We start from the raw sequence: 20670 nt of genomic DNA, 5'->3' as shown, positions 1-20670 counted from the left end.
AGTTAATTCCACGCGTAACGATATAACGCGTGGTAATTCTACACATGGCGATATAACGCGAGTTAATTCCACGCGTGGCGATATAACGCGTGGTAACTCCACACGTGGCGATATAACGCGAGTTAATTCCACGCGTAACGATATAACGCGTGGTAATTTCACACACGGCGATATAACGCGAGTTAATTCCACGCGTGGCGATATAACGCGTGGTAACTCCACATGTGGTGATATAACGCGAGTTAATTCCACGCGTAGCGATATAACGCGTGGTAATTCCACACATGGCGATATAACGCGAGTTAATTCCACGCGTGGCAATATAACACGTGGTAACTCCACACGTGGCGATATAACGCGAGTTACTTCCACGCGTGGTAACTCCACACTTGACGATATAACGCGAGGTATCTCCATGCGTGACAATATAACGCGAGTTAACTCCACGCGTGGCGATATAACGCAAGGTATCTCCACGCGTGACAATATAACGAATTGCAATACCACGCGATGCAATACAGCGCGTGGGAAGTCGACACGTGGCAATAAAACACGACACAATTTCATATGTGGCAACATAGCGTGAGGGAATTCAATGCGTGGAAGTATAGCGTATTATAATTCCATGTAAGGCAGTATAGCGCGTGGAAAGTCGACACGTAGCAATATAACACGACACAATTCCAACGCATGGCAATATAATGCGAGGGAATTCAACGGCGCGACAATTGCAATGCATTACAATTTTCTAGAAAATATAATAACGCGATGTAATTTCATGTATGGCTAATAGAATACGTGATAATCTCGTATATGGCAATATAACACAATGCGATAGAACGCGTAACAAGTTTCTAAAATAGAACATGTGTACATAGGTGATGTTTCTTACCTTGCCCTGCATAATCAGGCGGATGGTCAGGGTAACTGACGGATCGTCGTTAAGGACTGGTTTGGCATCCATGTTATCCATGATGAATGAATTCACAGATCCTTTGACTGGCAAGGAAGGGTTTTATTGAAACTTCCGGGGAAGGGGAAGGATATAAGGCAGGATAAGGTGGGCAGGGAAAAGGTTAGGCGAGTGATTTTGGCTAGAGGGCTCGTGCTTTCCAAACGATCCCAGGTATATTCAGTCCTTGCACTGAAATCAAAATAATTCAATTATTATAAAACCATTAACACATGTTTTTCTAGTATATTATACTTTAGTTAATATTATCATTACAAAATTCTATGTACAGTCATGAAAATATCCTATTAGGTCATTTGTCTATCAATTACAAAATTGTTGAATCCCACAATACACAGATCTTATTCTCCAACTAAAATCCACAAAGTAACCTACATATTTAATCAACGATCTAACAAGAAGCATGATTTATGAACGTCATCATTTATCAACACAAAATTTTATTAGAACATGTCAGTTTATATGTCAGAATAAAATTTTCCAAGATTAAAATTTCAACAAAGGAAATTCCATTTCCAATTGCCGCTATTTTCAACGTGCACGTGTATCATCGGTTTTATCTTTCCCTGTTCTTTGTTGCTTTTAACGAACCGCTTCCTCATTACAGCTACGTGTATAAAAGCCACTTGAATAGAACTTTCGATTACAAAGAAACTGTGCAAAAGATTATTTTTATACGGTGTCTAAAATAATCGTCAAGTCTACACGGAATATTAATTCTCTGCGCTGGAAAATATTTTTACTGTTTGCAGATATGAATCTCAAAACTCTTTGGTTAAAAAACATATTCTATTGTTTTAAGATTATTAATTCTTTTTAATTTTGTGATATTTTGCACTTATTTTTGTGTCATAATAATACAGATTTAGTTTGAAAAATATTTATTTTAAATGATATTAAATTAAATGTAATGTGTGAGTGATATTATAATTGTTACTTATTGTTCTACTATGTCCATATCATAATATAATACATTAATACTACAGATTTAATTTAAAAAATATTTATTTCAAATTGTACTAAATTAAATGTAATGTGTGAGTCATATTATAATAGTACTTATGATTTTACTATTTCATATCATAATATAATACATTAATACTACAGATTTAATTTAAAAAATATTTATTTTAAATTATATTAAATTAAATGTAGTGTGTAGTCATCCCTTGAGTGCAAAGAGTTAATATTTTATTAAAAATGAAAAATTAAATTTTTATATGGTAGTTTGCTAAAAAAACATACTTGAAAATATACTTGTTTTGTAGAGTTAATTATACGTGATTGTATAAGTAAGAATTTATATGCAGATACGTTTAGCAGGTACATCTTTTAGGTTCCAATTCGAAGAAATAATAATGGAAATACTCCTCGTCCGCCATCTTGGTCATTAATCGCTCGACGAGGAAAACCTCAACAATTGATTTAAATACTTCACGAGAAACATCTACAACCGACAGAAACTTGATAATTTTACTCGGAAAACTATAAATAGAAGTTCCACATCTGTGAAAAGTTTGCAGCTTGAAATGTTTGCGGAAAACGCAAACTTTCAACTATTGAAACTATAAAACTTTCTATTATTAAATTTAGAACTATCAAGTTTCGAGTTATGAAGTTTTAGACTAGTTTTATGCTGTTAATGGGGTTTCAAACTATTCAATTTCACACTATTAAAATCAGAAACTAACTTTAAATAGACTAATATAGAATTTTTTAATAATAATATAGAATTTTTTTCAAATTTAAATTTATTCACTTTAAGTTATATAGTCTCAAGTTATTCAATTTTACAGTGTAAAAATTATTAAATACTGAAGTTTTTCAAATTTGAATTAATGTACTTTAAATAATAAAATTTTAAACAATTCAATTATGGAATATTAAAATTATTAAATATAGAATTTTTTCAATTTAAAACTAGCACACCTTCAGTAATAAAATTTCACTCCATTCAATTTTCCATTATGAAAATTATTAAAAGTAGAAGTTTTTCAATTTTAAACTACTACACTTTAAATAATAAAACTACTAAATATCGCACTATTCAATTTTACACTATGAAAATGATTAAAACTAGAAGTCTCAATTTTAAACCAACACACTCTAAATAATAAAACTACTAAATTTCACACTATTCAAATTATTAAACACAGAACTTTGAAATGTTAAACTAACATACTTTGTGTAATGAAATTTCAAACTATTGTTAAATTTCTATGCTATGAAACTTTAAATAAAGCCTGAAACTACCAAATTTCAAACTATTAATTCTATTACACCTAAAATGATTAAAGTTTAAATAATTAATTGGAGAACTATTAAACTCAAACTATTGAAACTGTAAAACAAGTTTTAATCAATAACTTTGTTGATCAATTTGTTTCATTCAACAGAATTTATGTCAACTTCAATAAATTCTGAATTCTCTACAAAATTTTATTTATTTTTATTGTCTATATTAAATGAATTAATCTCGTAATTTTAAACTAATAATTAATAACTTAGACTTGAATTAAACTAATAATATGTGCTTGAATAAACTTAATAAATTAGTTTATGCTTATCAGATAATTTACTTCTGAATTAAATTAATAAATTAATTTGTACTAAACAAATAATTTAATTGTGAATGTAATTAATAAATTATCTTATAATAATCAAATAATTTTCTTTAGAATTAAATTAATAAATTAGTTTGTACTAAACAAATAATTTACTTGTGAATGCAATTAATTATCTTATACTAATCAAATATTTTTCTTCAGAATTAAATTAATACCTCAGCATTTCAATAACCAATTTAATTTTAAATTAAACTAAAAACTTACTAAACAATTAAACAATTTTCACAATTATCACAGGAACAAAAATGCTAAAGCAAACAATGCAAAACGTGTGATATTACAATAGTTACAAACATTATTAAGAACCAGATTTTAGGATTTCATAAATGGTACTAGTTATCTGATTCAATGTTTCTAACAAATGGCTCAAACAGCAACCACTATACACAAGCAGAAACTGTTATACCGAAGAACAATCTAACTTCAAAACAATGAGCATATGGAATGAGTTAAAGTAAAGTTTCATAGTGATTTCAATGGAACGTAAAGCAATTAACTTCGTTACTAAACGAGAATATCCAACGAGGAATTAATAGATACTATTTCAAACGGACTAAGCATGTTCTCATTTATTTAGTCAAACGAATTCCGTCTATCTACTAAATTCTCCATAATACCCTATCATTTTCTATTCTACTGTAAAGAATATGTTGACAATAAACACGGTTAGTGGTATACAATTATTGAGGTCCCAAATTCACCTTTGTTAGGAGTATAATACTGTTCAGAATTATGACGTTTCATTTTCATCCTTGTGAATTTCCGATTATTACCTGTACAGTTATTGTTCTTTGCTATAAAGGGATATTTTTGTAGCAATAGACATTCTTTTACAAGGGTGAGCTTCAAGGTTTATGGATCTTGGATTGTTAGAGAAGCCCAATGGGGCATCTTTTAGAGAGGGTTGAAAGTGTAAGGTAACTTAGGGTGATTGAATTTTTAAGGTGATTACAGTGGTAAATATTCAAATTCACATTTGTCAATTTTCTATATTTTGTTACATTTGCTAATTTTTAAATTTTTAGTTTTCAAATTCCCACATTTGCAAATTTTGAATATTTTCAATCCCTACATTTGTAAATTTTCAATTTTCCAAATTCCTATATTTACAAATTTTCAATTAACTGAATTCCTATATTTACAAGTTTTCAATTTTCTAAATTTCTACATTTACTAATTTTCCATTTTTAAATTATTACTTTTGCACATTTTCAATTTTCTGAATTCCTATATTTACAAATTTTCAATTATCTAAATTCCTACATATGCAAGTTTTCAATTTTCTAAATTTCTACATTTACTAATTTTCCATTTTTAAATTATTACTTTTGCACATTTTCAATTTTCTGAATTCCTATATTTACAAATTTTCAATTATCTAAATTCCTACATATGCAAGTTTTCAATATTCTAAATTTCTACATTTACTAATTTTCCATTTGTATATTGTTAAATTAGTAAATTTTCAATTTTCTAAATTCCTACAATTGTACACTTCCAATTTGTAAATTGTTAAACTTGCAAATTTTCAATTTTCTAAATTTCTACATTTGCAAGTTTTCAACTTTCTAAACTTCTACACTTGCACATTTCCAATTTTCCAGATTTTCAAATTTCTCATCTCAAAACGGTTAAAATACCAAATTTCCAAATCCTCGTACGTTCAAATCCCACATTGCAATGTATTTATATACCACGTGCTTTTACCCTAACATATCACACATAATACAGCCTCTGCCTCAACTCAAAAATCCAAATTAACACTAATATTACAGAACCCATCAAAATGATCCTAAATTCATCATTTGCAATTACTAAAATTTCAATTTCAATTACTAAAAACGTTCAATTATTAGCATTTCAATTTCAATTACTAAAAGTTTCCAATTATTAGAATTTCAATTTCAATTACTAAAAATTTTCAATTGCTAAAATTTCAATATCAATTATTAAAGATGTTCAATTACTAAAATTTCAATTTGAATTACTAAAAATTTTCAATTGCTAAAATTTCAATATCAATTATTAAACATGTTCAATTACTAAAATTTCAATTTGAATTACTAAAAATTTTCAATAATTAAAAATGTATATTTCATCAAAATAAAGAATCATCGTACAAGTCAATTCAAGTATAATTTAATTTCAATTAAAATACACAAAATCAATATAAATAAAATTGAATGATCAACTTAAATATAAAATAGTCATTAAAGTCCATAATAGGTTTATATTAACCACCCTAAAAACACAAGCTCACGTGCTACCACACGCATACAAAATAAACATACGTATAAATAAATATACATATTGAACCGACACGTCAAGAACGTCCCATAAAATAACACGATTTCGTACGACGTTGTTTAATTACCAAAGGTGTATCGCCGTTATCGTGAACTATCTGAATCACAAATTGAAAAGCTCTGTTAACGCGAACGTACTATATTTAGCCTTCCCTGTCTTTCTAATCGACCACACGTCTGTACCGGGCGACTGTGACCGTTTCGCTCTGCTGCTGTCCGCAATGCAATTGGACTGTGGAATTCAGTGCAATCTGCGTTCCGTTATACACGCCGTGTTCCGAGTGTGTGGAGAACTTTAAACGACACCAATGGCTCCCTGATCGTTTCACTACCAAATCGACTTTGAACGCCGTCCTCGATTAGCGACGCATCGCGTAAAAGAAGAAGCGATAGTTTTTCGACTGTGACACCGGCGGGGGTCGTTGCACCAGACGATTGCGCAACCTACACCGACGATAACAACGTCGCGGTTAATTTCGAGCAATCACAAGATCTGTCCATAATTCCACGGGGATCCGGTGCGCGGGATCGCCTACGATTTGTCAATCTACTGCTCCGTATCTCCCTTTGCTTCGGTGCCGTGAGTCATGTGTCCGTTTCGAATGATTGAAACGATCGCGGACGCAGATTTGCAGAAATGTATGGCTCTTTACGAATGCCCGTAATTTCAACGCTACGAAAACAGGGGCGTTTGGGGTAGTTAGAGTGGGGCAAGTTTTTGGAATTTTGGAAATTCGCATTTTGTAAAATTTTTCAATTTTTGAAGTTTGAAAATTTGGATATTTTGTGTTGTCGGATTTTGGAATTAAAAATTTGTACATTACAAATTGACAGAAATAGCAATTTGTAAATATTGAATTGACAACGTTAACAGTTTGAAGAACTTTGACTTGACAGAATTAAAAATGTGTACATTTTAAATTGACAGAAATAGGAATTTGTAAATTTTGAATTGACAAAGTTAATAAAATTCTGTAATTTTCGAATTGACAGAATTAGGAATTTGTAAATGTTGAATTGACAAAATTACGAATTTGTAATTTTTCAATTGACAGAATTACGAATTTGTAAATGTTGAATTGACAGAAGTAGAAATTTGTAATTTTCGAATTGACAGAATTAGGAACTTGTGAATTTATAAATAACAAACTACCATATTTAGAAGCTTAAAAAATTTTTAATTTTAAATTACCATATTTAGGAATTTGCAAATATGTAAATATGGAATTACCATATTTAGGAATGTGCAAATTTGTAAATATGGAATTACCATATTTAGGAATTTGCAAACTTGTAAATACAGAATTACCGTATTCAAAAATTTGAAGATTTCTAAATTTTCAATTAGCATATTTAGAAATCTAAAAATACAAGAATATAAAATTTACAAACTTATTAATTTCAAGTCCTCAAACTCAATTATACAAAAATTTCAAATTCACAAATTTGTAAACCTAAACCTCTCAAATACAGCAATTTACAATTTTACAACTACTACTTCTCAATTCCAAAAATTTATAAACCTAAATATTTCAAAAACCAACAAAATTTAAACTTCACATTTTCATATTTCCAATTATAAATTTATCTCCCTTCAAATTCCATAAAATAATCCTAAATAAACTGCCACTTGTTTTATCATCATTCAAAATTGTATATAAATTTATTTCACATTTGTTGAACATATCACCGTTCAATTTTAATTCCACTGATACATATTTCCAAAACAAACTTTCACCGTTAAAACGTTTAAACTCGCACAATACCGCATAAACCACTAACTAAAAATATCCGATTACGCGATATCGCATGAAAAACACAAAATATCCACTCACGTGATATCGCGTGCTCAGTCTCTAGTGTTTGAACACTGCGGCACACAGATGCTGACCCAATTCTAGGATCCGGCGGTAAGTGAATGAAGACGTATATTTTTATTGATTAATAAAAGAAAAATTTTAATCTTAAAATTTATTGCAAAAAATTGTGTATGAATATTGAATATTATAGTAATTGTTATAGGGTCGTTTTGATCCAATATACTCTTACGTATATTTTGTTTATTATATGTATACATTTAATTCCATATTCTTAAGTATTTAATTATAACTCAATGTTTGTATAATAATAAATCTATTTATAATTAATATTTGAATAATAATTCTGTATGTATAATAATAATAATTATATTTTTGTAAAATAGGATAATAATTCTATTTTTGTAAAATACAAATTCCTGTTTCTGTCAAATAATAATTTTTAACTAGTGTATAATAATTCCTCTGAGTAAAAATGAAACTATGCCAGACTATTTGTCTCTAAAAGACAATGGGTTAAACCGCGCGATTACCATTATATCATATTTTGAAAAGCGCCTATGTATTACAACATAATTTCACGCGATTTTACGCGGAAACTGGTGCACACGTATTATCGTTTTTCACGAACTTCCGCGTGTAGAAATTAAGCGCGGCTAATTAGCGTGAGGTTCAACTCGCCGCCCGACGGGTACACACGTATCGCGATAAACAGTTACAACGGAATATTTGAGTGGCGATTTCAACTTGTAATACAGTTAAGAATTTTGAATTTTATTTTGAAATTTAACACTGTACTGTTCCAATATTTCGAAGTTAACCTAAAATGCAAATAAAGTTTCTAAATTCTTAAATCTTCGGTGTCAAATCTAAGAATTCCTAACTTTCTAAACTTGCAAGGCATTTGCAAACTCCTAAATCTTTAAATATAATTCAAACTCTACAAATGGGAAAGTAATCTGGAAATTTCAATATTAGGTACTTTGAAAATGTGAACTGTCAGAAGTTCGGAATTAAGAAACTTTCATAGTTCCCGTATTCAGTGCTTGAAAATTGAGAAGCAAGTGGTCTCACCCCTATTTTTGTTTTAAAGCGAAGAAAGTTTAGTAATGTTAACGCATTCCTCACTTTCAGTATCAAAAGCACGAAGCGAAAAGTAGCATTGTTTTTCGGCGGCTAGTAGCACGCGGTAATATACACATACATACGTGGCGCGCGTCGGGTGCGTGGAAAAAGGTACGCAGATACAAGTCGACGACCAGAAGCGGTACAGTCGAGCGAGAAAACCAATCGGGTGTCTAGAATGTCTCTCTCACTTGCTCACTCACTCACTCACTCACTCGCACACACTTGCATTCATTCGCAACGTATCTCGCTCTGTATCTCTCTCCCTCTCTCGTTAATATCCGGAGTAGAGGGGAAAAGAACCGATCGTTCGATTTGCCAACGCCAGCTTCCTATCTTCCTCGCCGTTCGCCTTTTATATTCCATGTACGTTTGAATTACGCAGCCAGCGGTTATTCTATGCCGCCGCGACGAAATACGAGAGACACAACGGCGATATACGAACACGCGGCAACGAAAGCACACGCTTCACTATGCCACCGTTACACTCGGTATTGAAATGTCCTATACCACCATTATATTTCCGATCTACGCGCGGATTGTTGCAGCAGCGAGGAAAGGGAAAGGGAAAAAACGGAGAGTTCGAACTACGTTCTCTTTACGAACCTCCTTTGATCGAGTCGTTCGAACAAGCCGACATTGACGCCGCGTCACACCACGCTGCGAAACGTTTCCCTCCCGGCACCGTATATTCGTTTTATCTCGTCGCACGTCTCGCGGCAATATCACATGCGATACGATGAGAAAACCAACGATCGCCGATGAAACACTCGGCTACAACACGTAATTCGCAGAATAATTTCGAAGAAACGGTCGAACGATAATAACGCCGGCGCGGCGTGTTCGCTATGGTGGCGCACCGTAGGCCGTTCGTCGTCGCGAGGCGTCGCGAACCGGACCGTCGCGTCGCGTTTTAATGGGGCGCGGTCGTATACAGAAATTGTTAATTACCTAAATGCACTCCTTAATCATCGGGGATGGGGTCTGCCTCTTCTCACCGACGCACACAACACTCGACGTTGAGAAACGGGGGAAAGGAAGAAAAACACTACACTCTACGCGACACTGGAAAACTGCACCACCTCGGCGGAACGCGAACGAGTCTGCCTCGTTCTCTCTCACGTCCGGTCTCGCTCTATTCCGTCGATGCGCGGCGCTGTGTGCGCCGCTGTGCGCGCCGCTGATGCGTGCGAGCCTTGCGACACTGGCGCCATACTGTGGCGTCCATTATTACTTCCGCCAATCGCCGCGCGCCATTGGCTGACCAATAGAGTGCAACCTTCATGCGGCGCGCCTCGTTCGAACGACGTTTCATCGTATCGAATGTAATCGCAAGCGAAATCGAATAATAAGTGTAGTTTATTCACAAATTGAAATTAAATGTTTATTATAAGCCTGAATACTTTAGATTGTATGTTCCATTTGTGCATAGATTGTTGATTAGAGAGGGAAACTTTGGTGTGACATTACTGATTTGCGGAGTTTAATACTGACCAGTGGTGCTCGATATTAACGCGACAGTTTACGCGGCGCGGCAAATTCAAACTCTGATTTGTTGCATCGAATACAATCGCGCGGAAAAATTAATTAGTGAATGAAATTGACAAATGAAATGAAATGAAATGTTGAGTGTAAGAAAAAATAACTTCGAGTATATTTTTTAATTATGAAAGTACTCTTGTCTGAAGAGTGAAACTTTAATTTAACATTAATATAAATTTAATATATTGATACGAAGTGTATAAACTAAAATTGATTGACAAAATAAAATGTACAAATATGATACATCTCAGACCTCTTTTATCATTACATTTTTTATTGTCTCTTGTTCTACATTTCAAAATTACTGCTTACAAATATCATTAAAAGTATGAACTCATATTTTTCGAGAAAATTTAGCCCGTTTTGCCATGTACGATTCTTGGCTTGATTGATATTAATGATCAACGTATTCCTCCTCGTTCAAGAAAAACGAAACTCTTTGATATGTTAATTTATATTGATGACGAGATAAATACAAATAACTGTTATTCAAATATTTGTCAAGATATTATAGGAAAAACATCCCCATAATTATTATTAATTGCTCTTAATGTAATGTTAATGTTATTAATGTTTTTCTGTACAGCGAAAATCAAGTTACCGGTCAGTAGCTTAACATAATGCTTTCAAATCGACATGCGATCGTACAAATACCCAGTTGAGGTAGTGATTAAAATTGCACCTTTGTATAGCGTTAATTTCAGTAATTGCAGCATTCGATTATGACCTGATGGAGTATTTGCAGAGCTCACTGAAAATCAGCGTCTACGATAATCGTCGAGAATCAGTGTCCATAATGATCATTGTGAAGCACGTCTATAATAATTACCGCAATCGGATGATCATTAGGTAATATTAATCGCGTATCTCTGTACACCGAAAATTCGTACAATTGAGTCTCAAGGTCATCTATCTTTCTCCCACAAAAAAAATGTTGCTTCTGTACCGCGCACAAAGGCAAAAATTTAATTTATAAAGGTACATCGCAAATGTGAAATGCTGTAAATATTGTCTCGGTCGTACAACAAATACGTTCAGTCCCTTGAACCGTACAGAAACGCGGATCTTTTAATTCTTTTGTACCCAGGAATACGTTTGTTCTTCCGTTTATGTTGCGAGCATGCTCGAACAAGAACGAGTTTAGAAACACAATGATGGTAAGTTCTAACAAAAGGAGCTTACCTGGAAATACAAAGGATACTTTATTTCGCGAGTTTTATGCGGTTGCTGGAAACTCTGAGTTACACGGTTAATTGTATGCAAGAAAAAGTATTCCGTGCGAGAAGCATTTTAATTTTGAATAACAGCGTTCCAAAATTTACCGGGGAGTTCTGCCAAGTGTGAGTCACCGAACACTATGCTACCTGGAACTACAATGGGTACACGTAGTAAAATACGGTGAGTCGGAGGCAAAGAGAGATGCATTGTTTAAAGGTGTTCTCAATGTGGGTATAGGATTTGGTATTTATTGGAATTTAAAAATTTTTTAATTTAGGATACTAATATATTTCACTTGATATTTTAGAACATTATCTTATGCAGGGATAGCAAAAAGAAGGCAAAGAGAGGTATGCTTTAAAAAAAAAAAAGAGCTATTTCCAGAGGAAAAAATCTGTACCGTCCAAAACAGAAAAAATAAAATTTTAATAATAATTAATATTTGCTATGTAAAAAAATTGAAACTCTTAAAGAGCTATGAATCGATAAAAAATTTGGAGAAATGTGCCTTAGGGCAAATTCTCAGTTAAACATCAATTTGAAGCTTTCATGTCATTTAACTGTATCGAATGGTGCAGCGAAGTCCACGCGTGTGTATTTCATACTTAACAGCGTGACGCAATTTGAGGATTCGCAATTTCTCAGGCGTAGCCCTTATTCGTTTGACGTTAAAGGATCAGTGATCGTGTTCCCATTGAATTGGATCTGCTTTGCGTCGCGCGTTTTCCGCGAACAGGACACCAATGGAAATTAACTGGCATACGGAACAATTCCTTGCGATCCACAATGCACGTATCACGCGTCGCAGCGACGCGTCGCGACGCCAACTTCCACGTTGTATCGCGTTTCACCGATTCAGAGGAACATACACAACCCCGTGTACAAGAGAATAGCCGTTTATACGCGGAGTTTGCAGGATATAATGGCAAGGTCCACTGGCGACAAATCGATAAGCCGTTCAACAATAACAACGAGCATCGCTCTTTGCTATCCTTATCCTCGCAGCTCCAAGGACCAATCCTTCGTTGGCAAACACTTGTCCGCCATTTACTCGGTAAATTTCTCTCTTAGAATCCTACGTTGCTTGTTTTACGAGCTTCGACTCGTACTCGATCGCGGCTAAATTGTTGTTTGCCCGAGAAAAACAATAAATTCGATTGTGCATCGGTGGGCCCCGAGGTAAACACCATAAACGTTTCGATCCTCTAATGGTCGGTTTCCAACTATCACATAAACTTTCTTATATCTCTAGTCGGTCACGAACTGGGAATTCTTTTATCGTTCACGTTGGTGTCATTGAAAACATTTCTAAAAATGTGTCAAAATAACGAAGCCAACAAAACTTCATCGCGGTAATTGGCGGGAAAGAATTCAAAAATTCTCCTTGTGTGAATAATACAACGAAGGCGAATTGAATTTTCAAAGAAAAATAGATCGATTGTACGGCTCAAAATAGCCGGAGACTTCGATTTCCGCGATATTAAATATTTTTGTTCCGTCGAAATACACAGTCGGCCGTCAAAGGGACAATGGCGGATTCGCAGTGAATGGTACCTTCTAATGAGCTTGCTCTTTCGCAAAACTGTACGGAAGTAGGAAGCAGCGTTGGTCGCCGTTTAGTCTCAGTCGAGATTCCATTGGCCATTGCAAACTGAATTTCCAATAATTGCTTTCCGCACCGCCTAAAATGATAATTAAATTCCTGGTCGCGCTATTACCTATAGCAAGCCATTGTCGTCATAATGGCCTTTCAGGTAGCGGCGTAAGGGAAGTCGTGGCTACATTTAAGGATGTTCGGTAAACACACATCCTTGGACAAAATTGTCTCGCTAAAGTAACGTTCAATTAATCATCCATTTATTGCCTGTTTCGTGTCACGTTTTATCACACTGTTCACACTGTGACTACTCTGTTTTTGTTTTCTGGAATCTCTTTGTTTCACGATGTTACGAAGCGAATTCAAAAATGGACTTTTACTAGTTTTGTTCGGGTGTGATGCCCATTTAAATTAACTGCTTCAGTTTGTTTAAAGTTAGTGACATTGTTAGCTCGTTTAAGTTTGATTTTCGAAAGGAAAAATTAAGAACGAAAATTTATATTTTTTCAACTCCTATACTTGCAAGTTTACGATTGCCAAATTTTTAAGTATATCTGCAAATTTTTGTATTGCACAACTTTTGACTACTTTTCTCAATATCAATATTTCTTCAGGTTCCAACATTTTCACCAGTAGGATAGTTTTTTAGGTTGACGTAAAAATGACCGGTTTGAAAGGGTTAAATCCAAGGAACAATTTTCATTCGTTCATTTGCCTAACCGCCCCGTCACGGCTCCAGAGACAATCACGTCACGCAACTTGACCGCGAGAAGAGGGTCGGCCCCGTTCCCGGCTCTAGAATCCAGAAATGGAGCTCGACCTCGGCCCCCTAGCCCCTCGGGTTTCCAGCCCTGAACGCACGCCGACAGCGAGAGGACTCGCTCGCAAACAGCCTGGTCCGAGGCTGAAGTCGCGATGAAAGCCGCTGCGACACAGCCACCACCCTCTTTAGGGGTGTTTCACAGGAGGGCGAGCTCTCAGCCGAGAAATCTCCTGGAGAACGTTGGAGGTTGACGGAAATGAGGCGGCCGCGACAACATTTCCAGATGGGCTCGAATCCTCCGACCACCCCCTCTTTACGAGGGGGTTCTTCGTACCCTCCCTTCAGCGGGGAAAAAGAACGCGAGAAGGGGTGATAAGCCGCGCGCGGTTATTGGAGCTGTATGCGCGGTTATTGGGGCGACTTCTTGCTTTTTCACGCGGACACAAGTGGCTCTTTTCTAACCCGCGGATGACGAGGTGAGACGGAGAGCTTGGAACGTTCCGAGGCTTGCACTCTAACGAGCTGCAGTTCATGGCAGCTACTTGCTCGACGGGTTTACGCGTGATGGATGGCAGCCGGTGTTTGTGCTTCGGAATTACGAGTACCTATAACGCAATCTTCCTTTCGGCTCTTTCTCGGTGAACTTGATGTATGCTGATAGGCAATGCTTAATGCTGCGGTATTGCAGTTTCGGTGATGGTATAAACGTCTATTCGGTAAATTGGTGCATACATTTTTTGAGATTTTGTAGCGGTTATTAATGACTGAAATTTGGTAACTAACATTTTTTGGTGTTGATAGTTTGTGGCGGGACAGCAGAGGTTATTAGCGACTATAGTTTGGTAATTTGGTAAAAAGAATTTTTTTTGTTAAAATAATTGTAACAAGGTATTGTGAAAATTATTAAAATTGAAAACACTACTGAATGCAATTGAAAATGCGATTGAAAATTGCATTTAGTAGTGTTTTCATTTTTAATAAATTTCACCAAATATTCTCCCAATACTTTGTTACAATTATTTTCCATAGAACAACTTTTTAATAATACACATGTTAAATCAATACATACAGAAACTTAAGTGTCACCCATATATGGGTGACTATAGACTATTAACAAAAAGAATTTGTTTTACCAAATTACCAAAAAATTTTCAATTGAAAATAGCATTCAATGGTAGTCAATGTGTTAATCAATAAAAAATTTGTGATTTCGGAAACTTGCAATCCTACAAACACCCCAATCATGAATTAGATCATTACGAAATGTAAAATCATCGAAATGCACAAACACAGAATAAAAATGTGAAATTTTGTGTCCCCATTATGAAATATCGTAGAAACCCTCTGCACAGTGCAGCACAGTGAATAAACCTGGCCGTTTCAGTAGTATAAACCTGTATTTAGCGCGTCCGTCGCCGAGGCAGCACGTAACAAGCAAAGAAACGTTCCCCGGGCAGCAGCGTCGAAGAAAAAGAGAAAAAACGAGTAATAAGATCATGCTTAGCCCAGTTTGCGAGCCAGTGAGCCATGCACCCCAGCGTTGGACTTCTCGAAACAACCCCGCGTTATTTGCATGGTTGTGTAACGGCGTAATCGCGCGACACGTATCTCGCAAAAGTGTCCCTAAGCAAACAACCCCGTTCGGTTGATCGACACGATTTCCCTCGTCCGAGGGGTTCTTTCACCCAGGGTTCGCGTGTTTCGAAGGAGGGCAAAAACTGTGGTCACTGTTTAGTTTCGATTCGCTTGGCTAATTGTCGAAGGTTCCACGGTGTTATCAGCTCCCGGAGAGGAGCCGAGTAACTCGGAGCATAGAAAAGCGCACCATTGGACCGCCCCGGGGTCTGCAAACTCTTTCATCTAGAAGCCATTGTTCTCCGTTACTCTTTGCCTTTCATCGTGCCCCCTTTGCCCGCCAAGCTCCCGGAGTTTTAAGGCTTCCAAGCCGGCACCTTGACCGGGAAGCATGTAGTCATCGCTTGTTTAATCAGGCCTCGTTAGAAAATAACCCCGAGCTACGTCCTCCCACCTTGTCGCCCCACCGGCAGATGCTGCTAATGAAATTCTAACGAGTACGGATCTTCGTTAAGTGGATTATAATTTCCGTGTTGCACGCGCGGTTAACCGGTCGCGAGCGAACAGGTGGCTAAATCATACTGACGACCGATAATGTCGGCTTTCGCAGGACAGGTAAATGCGCTCGATGTACACTCAACGCCAAATACTACCCTAGGGAAAATATAACAATCCAGTCAAAATAGTCAGTCATCGATTCCTTAGAATTTTCAGGGGATTTGATAAATCACACTGTTATTTAGAGACTTTGGGACTGGGTGGCTTTAGAATTTTTGGATCTGTAGATTTCTTTGAGCTGAGTGATTTGTAGCTAATTTGGGATCAGATGATATTCAGATGGTGATGTCACTGACATGGCAATTTTATAATTCCACGATATTTAGATTTAATGATTTTGGAAAGTGTCTGTGTGCGTTGCGCGAGCATCCGTACGTGTGTGACTGTGTGCGCGTGTGCACATGTGTATGCGTCTGCGTACGCATGCGCGCGAGCGTAGGTCTGTGTGCGCATGCGCGTGATCGTGGGTCTGTGTACGCATGCGCCCATGTGTTCACGCAAGCGTGGAATATTTGACTTTGGGATTCATTAACATTTATTATTAGATAACATTAAATTAATTAACATTAATCTGGGATTCATTCCAATGATTTTTGGATCTATTGTCACCTGGAACTATGTGATGTTAACTATTGAAAGTATAATTAATATAAAGATATATGGATTCATAAGGAGTGACAGAACACAAAGTCCTAGGATCATTGTACCGTTGAAACGGGCCGTAAAATAGTTCTCGTCTGTTGATGAATCGACGATTCGCGGAAATTCAATTTCAAAGGTTCTCGGCATTATACCTGTATCGTGGCCCGCCACCTGCATGCATATGCATACAAACTCGCGAATACACAAGCGGAGTACACAGAGAGGCGAATGCGTGCATAAATGCACACGACGTCGCGATCGTAAATTGTCTTTGCACGTCGAGCCTCGGATTCTGCGATCTCAAAGTTCATGACGAGTTTGAAAATGGAATGCCTACTAGTCCCCTTGTCGCTTTCGTTCTTTATCTATGTCCTTGTGTTTCTATAACCTTAACGCGTTTATTTGACAAAATAAAACGGACATGAAATGTGTATGTATGCGAACATATGTGTTATAATATATCGATTTTCACATTAGGTAACATTAATATTTATATGAATATCGTACATCAGTCCGTTCAGAAAATAAATCTTGCAATTCTACGTAAAAAGATATCAACATCTTCGCAGACAGAAAATATTAACCCAAGAAATATTTTAACGAGGTTTTATTGTCTGTTTTCATCAAGAGTCCCGATCTTTTTTTAATCCGTCTATATTTATTCGTTCATTTAAATCTTTTTACTTCATCTTTTTCCATATGTACCATTTTTTACATTTTGCTCTGTGATTCTCTGTCAGACTCGATTGTCCTTCCTTCATTGTTCTCCGGTTTCCCTCGTTCTTCTCCGGAAGCGCTTGCTCTTCAACTTCTTCCCTTTATTGTCCCTCGCTCCGTCTCGCTTTTCTGCTGTAGCATTTTTGTCTGTTTTATTTTTTTCGGATTCTCTTTCAGTTTCTCTTTGCGCCCGCCGTTATCTTGCTTCTTCCCGGTCCACCGTTTTCTCATTCACCCGGGTGCTTCTTTTGTCTTCTTCGTGCACGCGTTCTTCTTCTTCTTCTCTCGCGTAACGATGAAACAAAATTGAAGATACGGTGCTGTTTTTGTTGGGACCATGAGGTAATTAGGTATAAGAAGTGAAATTTTATTCTGACGTTAATTATGAACATATATACGACTGATTTGATGTTTTAATGACACTTTTTTTGATATCATAAGCACTGGGTTAATTTTAAAATTGTAATGTTCGAAGATTTGGAAGATTTGGAGAATTTGGAGATTTGAAAAATTAGGGGATATGAAATTTAGAAAATTCGGTAGATCTAGGGAGTTTAGAGATACGGAAATTTCACCATTTTTTAAATTTAGTGAATTTTCAGATTCTGGAACTGAAAAATTAGCAAACCTCAATTTTGGAAATTTGTGGATTTCCGCCATCTAGGGACTTTCAAAATTAGACAACTGAAAGCTGGGGAATTTCAAAATTAGAAATATGCGATCTAGGGAATTTTGAAATTAGAAGTTCGCGGTTTAGGTAATTTGGAAATTAAAAATCCGGGGTCTAGGGAATTTCGTAATTAGACATTTGTAATCTAGGGGATTTTCAAATTAGAAATTTGAGGTCTAGGGAAGTTCACAATTACAAATTTGGAATCTAGGGAATTTTGAAAATAGAAATTTAGGGTCCAGGGAATTTCGTAATTAGAAATTTGGAATCTAGGGAATTTTGAAATTAGAAATTTGGAATCCAGGGAATTTTGAAATTAGAAATTTGGGAGCTAGGGAATTTTGCACTTAGAAATTTGGAATCTGGGGAATTTCAAAATTACAAATTTGGGATTTAGGGAATTTTTAAGTTAGAATTTCGGAGTCTACGGAATTTCGAAATTAAAAATTCGGGGTCTGGGGAATTTCGGAATCTACAATTTTAAGGTCTAGAGAACCTAAAAATTAAAAACTTCGAGGTCTATAGAATTTTTAATTTGACAAAAAAAATAAAGGTACTACCGAATTTCAAACTTTAAGAAAATTAGGGAATTACGAAGTTTCAAATATAGGGACTTAGGTGATTTAGGAAACTCGGAATGTTGAAATTGTTTTAAGTCTATGAGTTTTGGAAGTTTGAATACTCGTGGTTTTGTGACATTCTGGGGAATTTGAGAATTTGATAAGTCATTAATTGAGAAATTAGAAACAAAAAATTGCTGACAATAAAGCACCAGATTTATATAATCCACATTGCATCACCTGCAATTCCTTACGTAACATAGTAGCAAAAAATTTACCGCTTACAAGTTTCAATTCCGCCTGAAAGAAAAATGTGAGAACTCCGGCAAATCCTTTATCAACATTCTATACAATTTTCATTCCACTTTTACCTGTCGCGTCCCGTGTCCCGTTACCGGTTCTTCCTCGTTAAAACCAGCAATTAGAGCAAAGTTAATTGCCGTTGTTCCCCTAGCTAGAGATGGTAATTAGCATTGACTCGTATCGCCGTGTTTACGCCGTCGAAAGTTCATCTCGCGAAACTTTCAGGCGACAAGACTCGCTGCAACCTCTCGCATTTAGTTGCAAATTTTACCAGTTAACCGTATCTGCAGCTTAGACGCCTTCACCGGCTGTCTCGCTCCTTCTTGCCGGGATTTCCCTCGAACAATGCGTGTTGATTGAGTGACAGTGCTAATTAGCTGACGGGAAACGGAGATGTTGAAGTTTCACTGGGAAATCGCGCGTTCATTTGTTCATTAACGACTAAACGATTCGCGAATTTTCGCTAAGTCGATTTTACTTGGATGCGTCGCCCTCTAAACTCGATTATTTTAGCGTAAACAGTGCTCTTTGTAGTACTTTTGTTTTCAGCAAATTTTAGTCGGATCAGATTTTATTTAGGTTAGATTTAGATCAGATTTCATTTAGATTGAATTCAGATCAGATTTCAGTTAGGACAAATTTTAGACGGATTAGGTTTCATTCGGACTGGATTCTATTCAGCTCAGATTTCATTTAGGTCAAATTTTATTTGGATCGAATTTCATTCGGATCAGATTTTACTAGGATCAAATTTTACTCAGATCAGATTTCATTCGGATCAGATTTCATTCGGATCAGATTTCAGTCAGGTCAAGTTTTAGACGGATTGGCTTTCATTCGGATTAGATTCTATTCAGCTCAGATTTCATTTAGGTCAAATTTTATTTGGATCGAATTTCATTCAGATCAAATTTTATTCAGATCAGATTTCATTCAGATCAAATTTCAATGGAAATCAACCTTTTTCAGATCAAATTCTATTCACATCAGATTGTACTCAGATCACATTCTATTCAGATCAAATTTCATTTGGACCAAATTTTCTGTAGATAAAATTTTATTTAGATTAAATTTTACACAGATCAAATTTTTTCAGATCAGTTTTTTCTCGTATCAAATTTTACTGTGATCAAATTCTATTCAGATTAGATTCTATTTCAATCAGATTCTATTCAGGTCAAATTTTATTCAAATCAAATTGTATACAGATCAAATTTTATCTACATCAGATTTTACTCAGATAAAATATTACTCATAACAGATGCTATTCAGATGAAATTTTATTTTACCCAAATTTTCAGTAGATAAAAGTTTTCCACCCCAAATTTTATTCAAATCAAATTTTTGCGAAATTTGAATCGCGAAAATGGTCTGTTAATAATTGCAAATGAAATGCAAATATGGTCGCAAAATTGGTTTAGTTTCCACCTCGTTCAATGAAGGTTGAAATTCGGTGTTTGCAAAATCATGAAATTGCAAGTGAAGTAAAATAATTTTGGTATAGTTTAATTTTTACACGTATGTGGAATAAATAACGTTAATGTATGGTATATGTTCATTAATTTATTTATCAAATTGCGATTTAGGTATGTAAGAAAAATATTTCCAAATTCAGGTTAATTAATTATCACATATGTCACCGATGGAGGTTAAATGTCATACAGAATGAGCTTCGAG

At 35.4% G+C, this 20670-nt stretch overlaps 1 protein-coding gene across 11 annotated transcripts in view; it reads right to left on the bottom strand.

Moving 5' to 3' along the window:
- mub (poly(rC)-binding protein mub) overlaps positions 1-20670 on the bottom strand; it is a 187129-nt gene that overhangs the window by 81658 nt on the left and 84801 nt on the right. For 3 of the 11 annotated variants that reach the window (XM_076539094.1, XM_076539093.1, XM_076539095.1), the window contains exon 3: positions 893-1144. In XM_076539094.1, coding sequence (XP_076395209.1) covers positions 893-973 — 81 coding nt within the window. In that variant the 5' untranslated portion in view covers positions 974-1144. Of the gene's footprint in view, positions 1-892; positions 1145-8931; positions 9083-9454; positions 9702-9799; positions 10024-20670 lie in introns of those variants that run through there. The other 8 variants (XM_076539099.1, XM_076539101.1, XM_076539092.1 and 5 more) reach the window with 8 other exon arrangements.

This window comes from Megachile rotundata, chromosome 13, assembly GCF_050947335.1.
Source record: "Megachile rotundata isolate GNS110a chromosome 13, iyMegRotu1, whole genome shotgun sequence".
NCBI lineage: Eukaryota > Metazoa > Arthropoda > Insecta > Hymenoptera > Megachilidae > Megachile > Megachile rotundata.
Note: the sequence above shows the minus strand (reverse complement) of the source record. Positions and strands in the feature narration are given on the sequence as shown.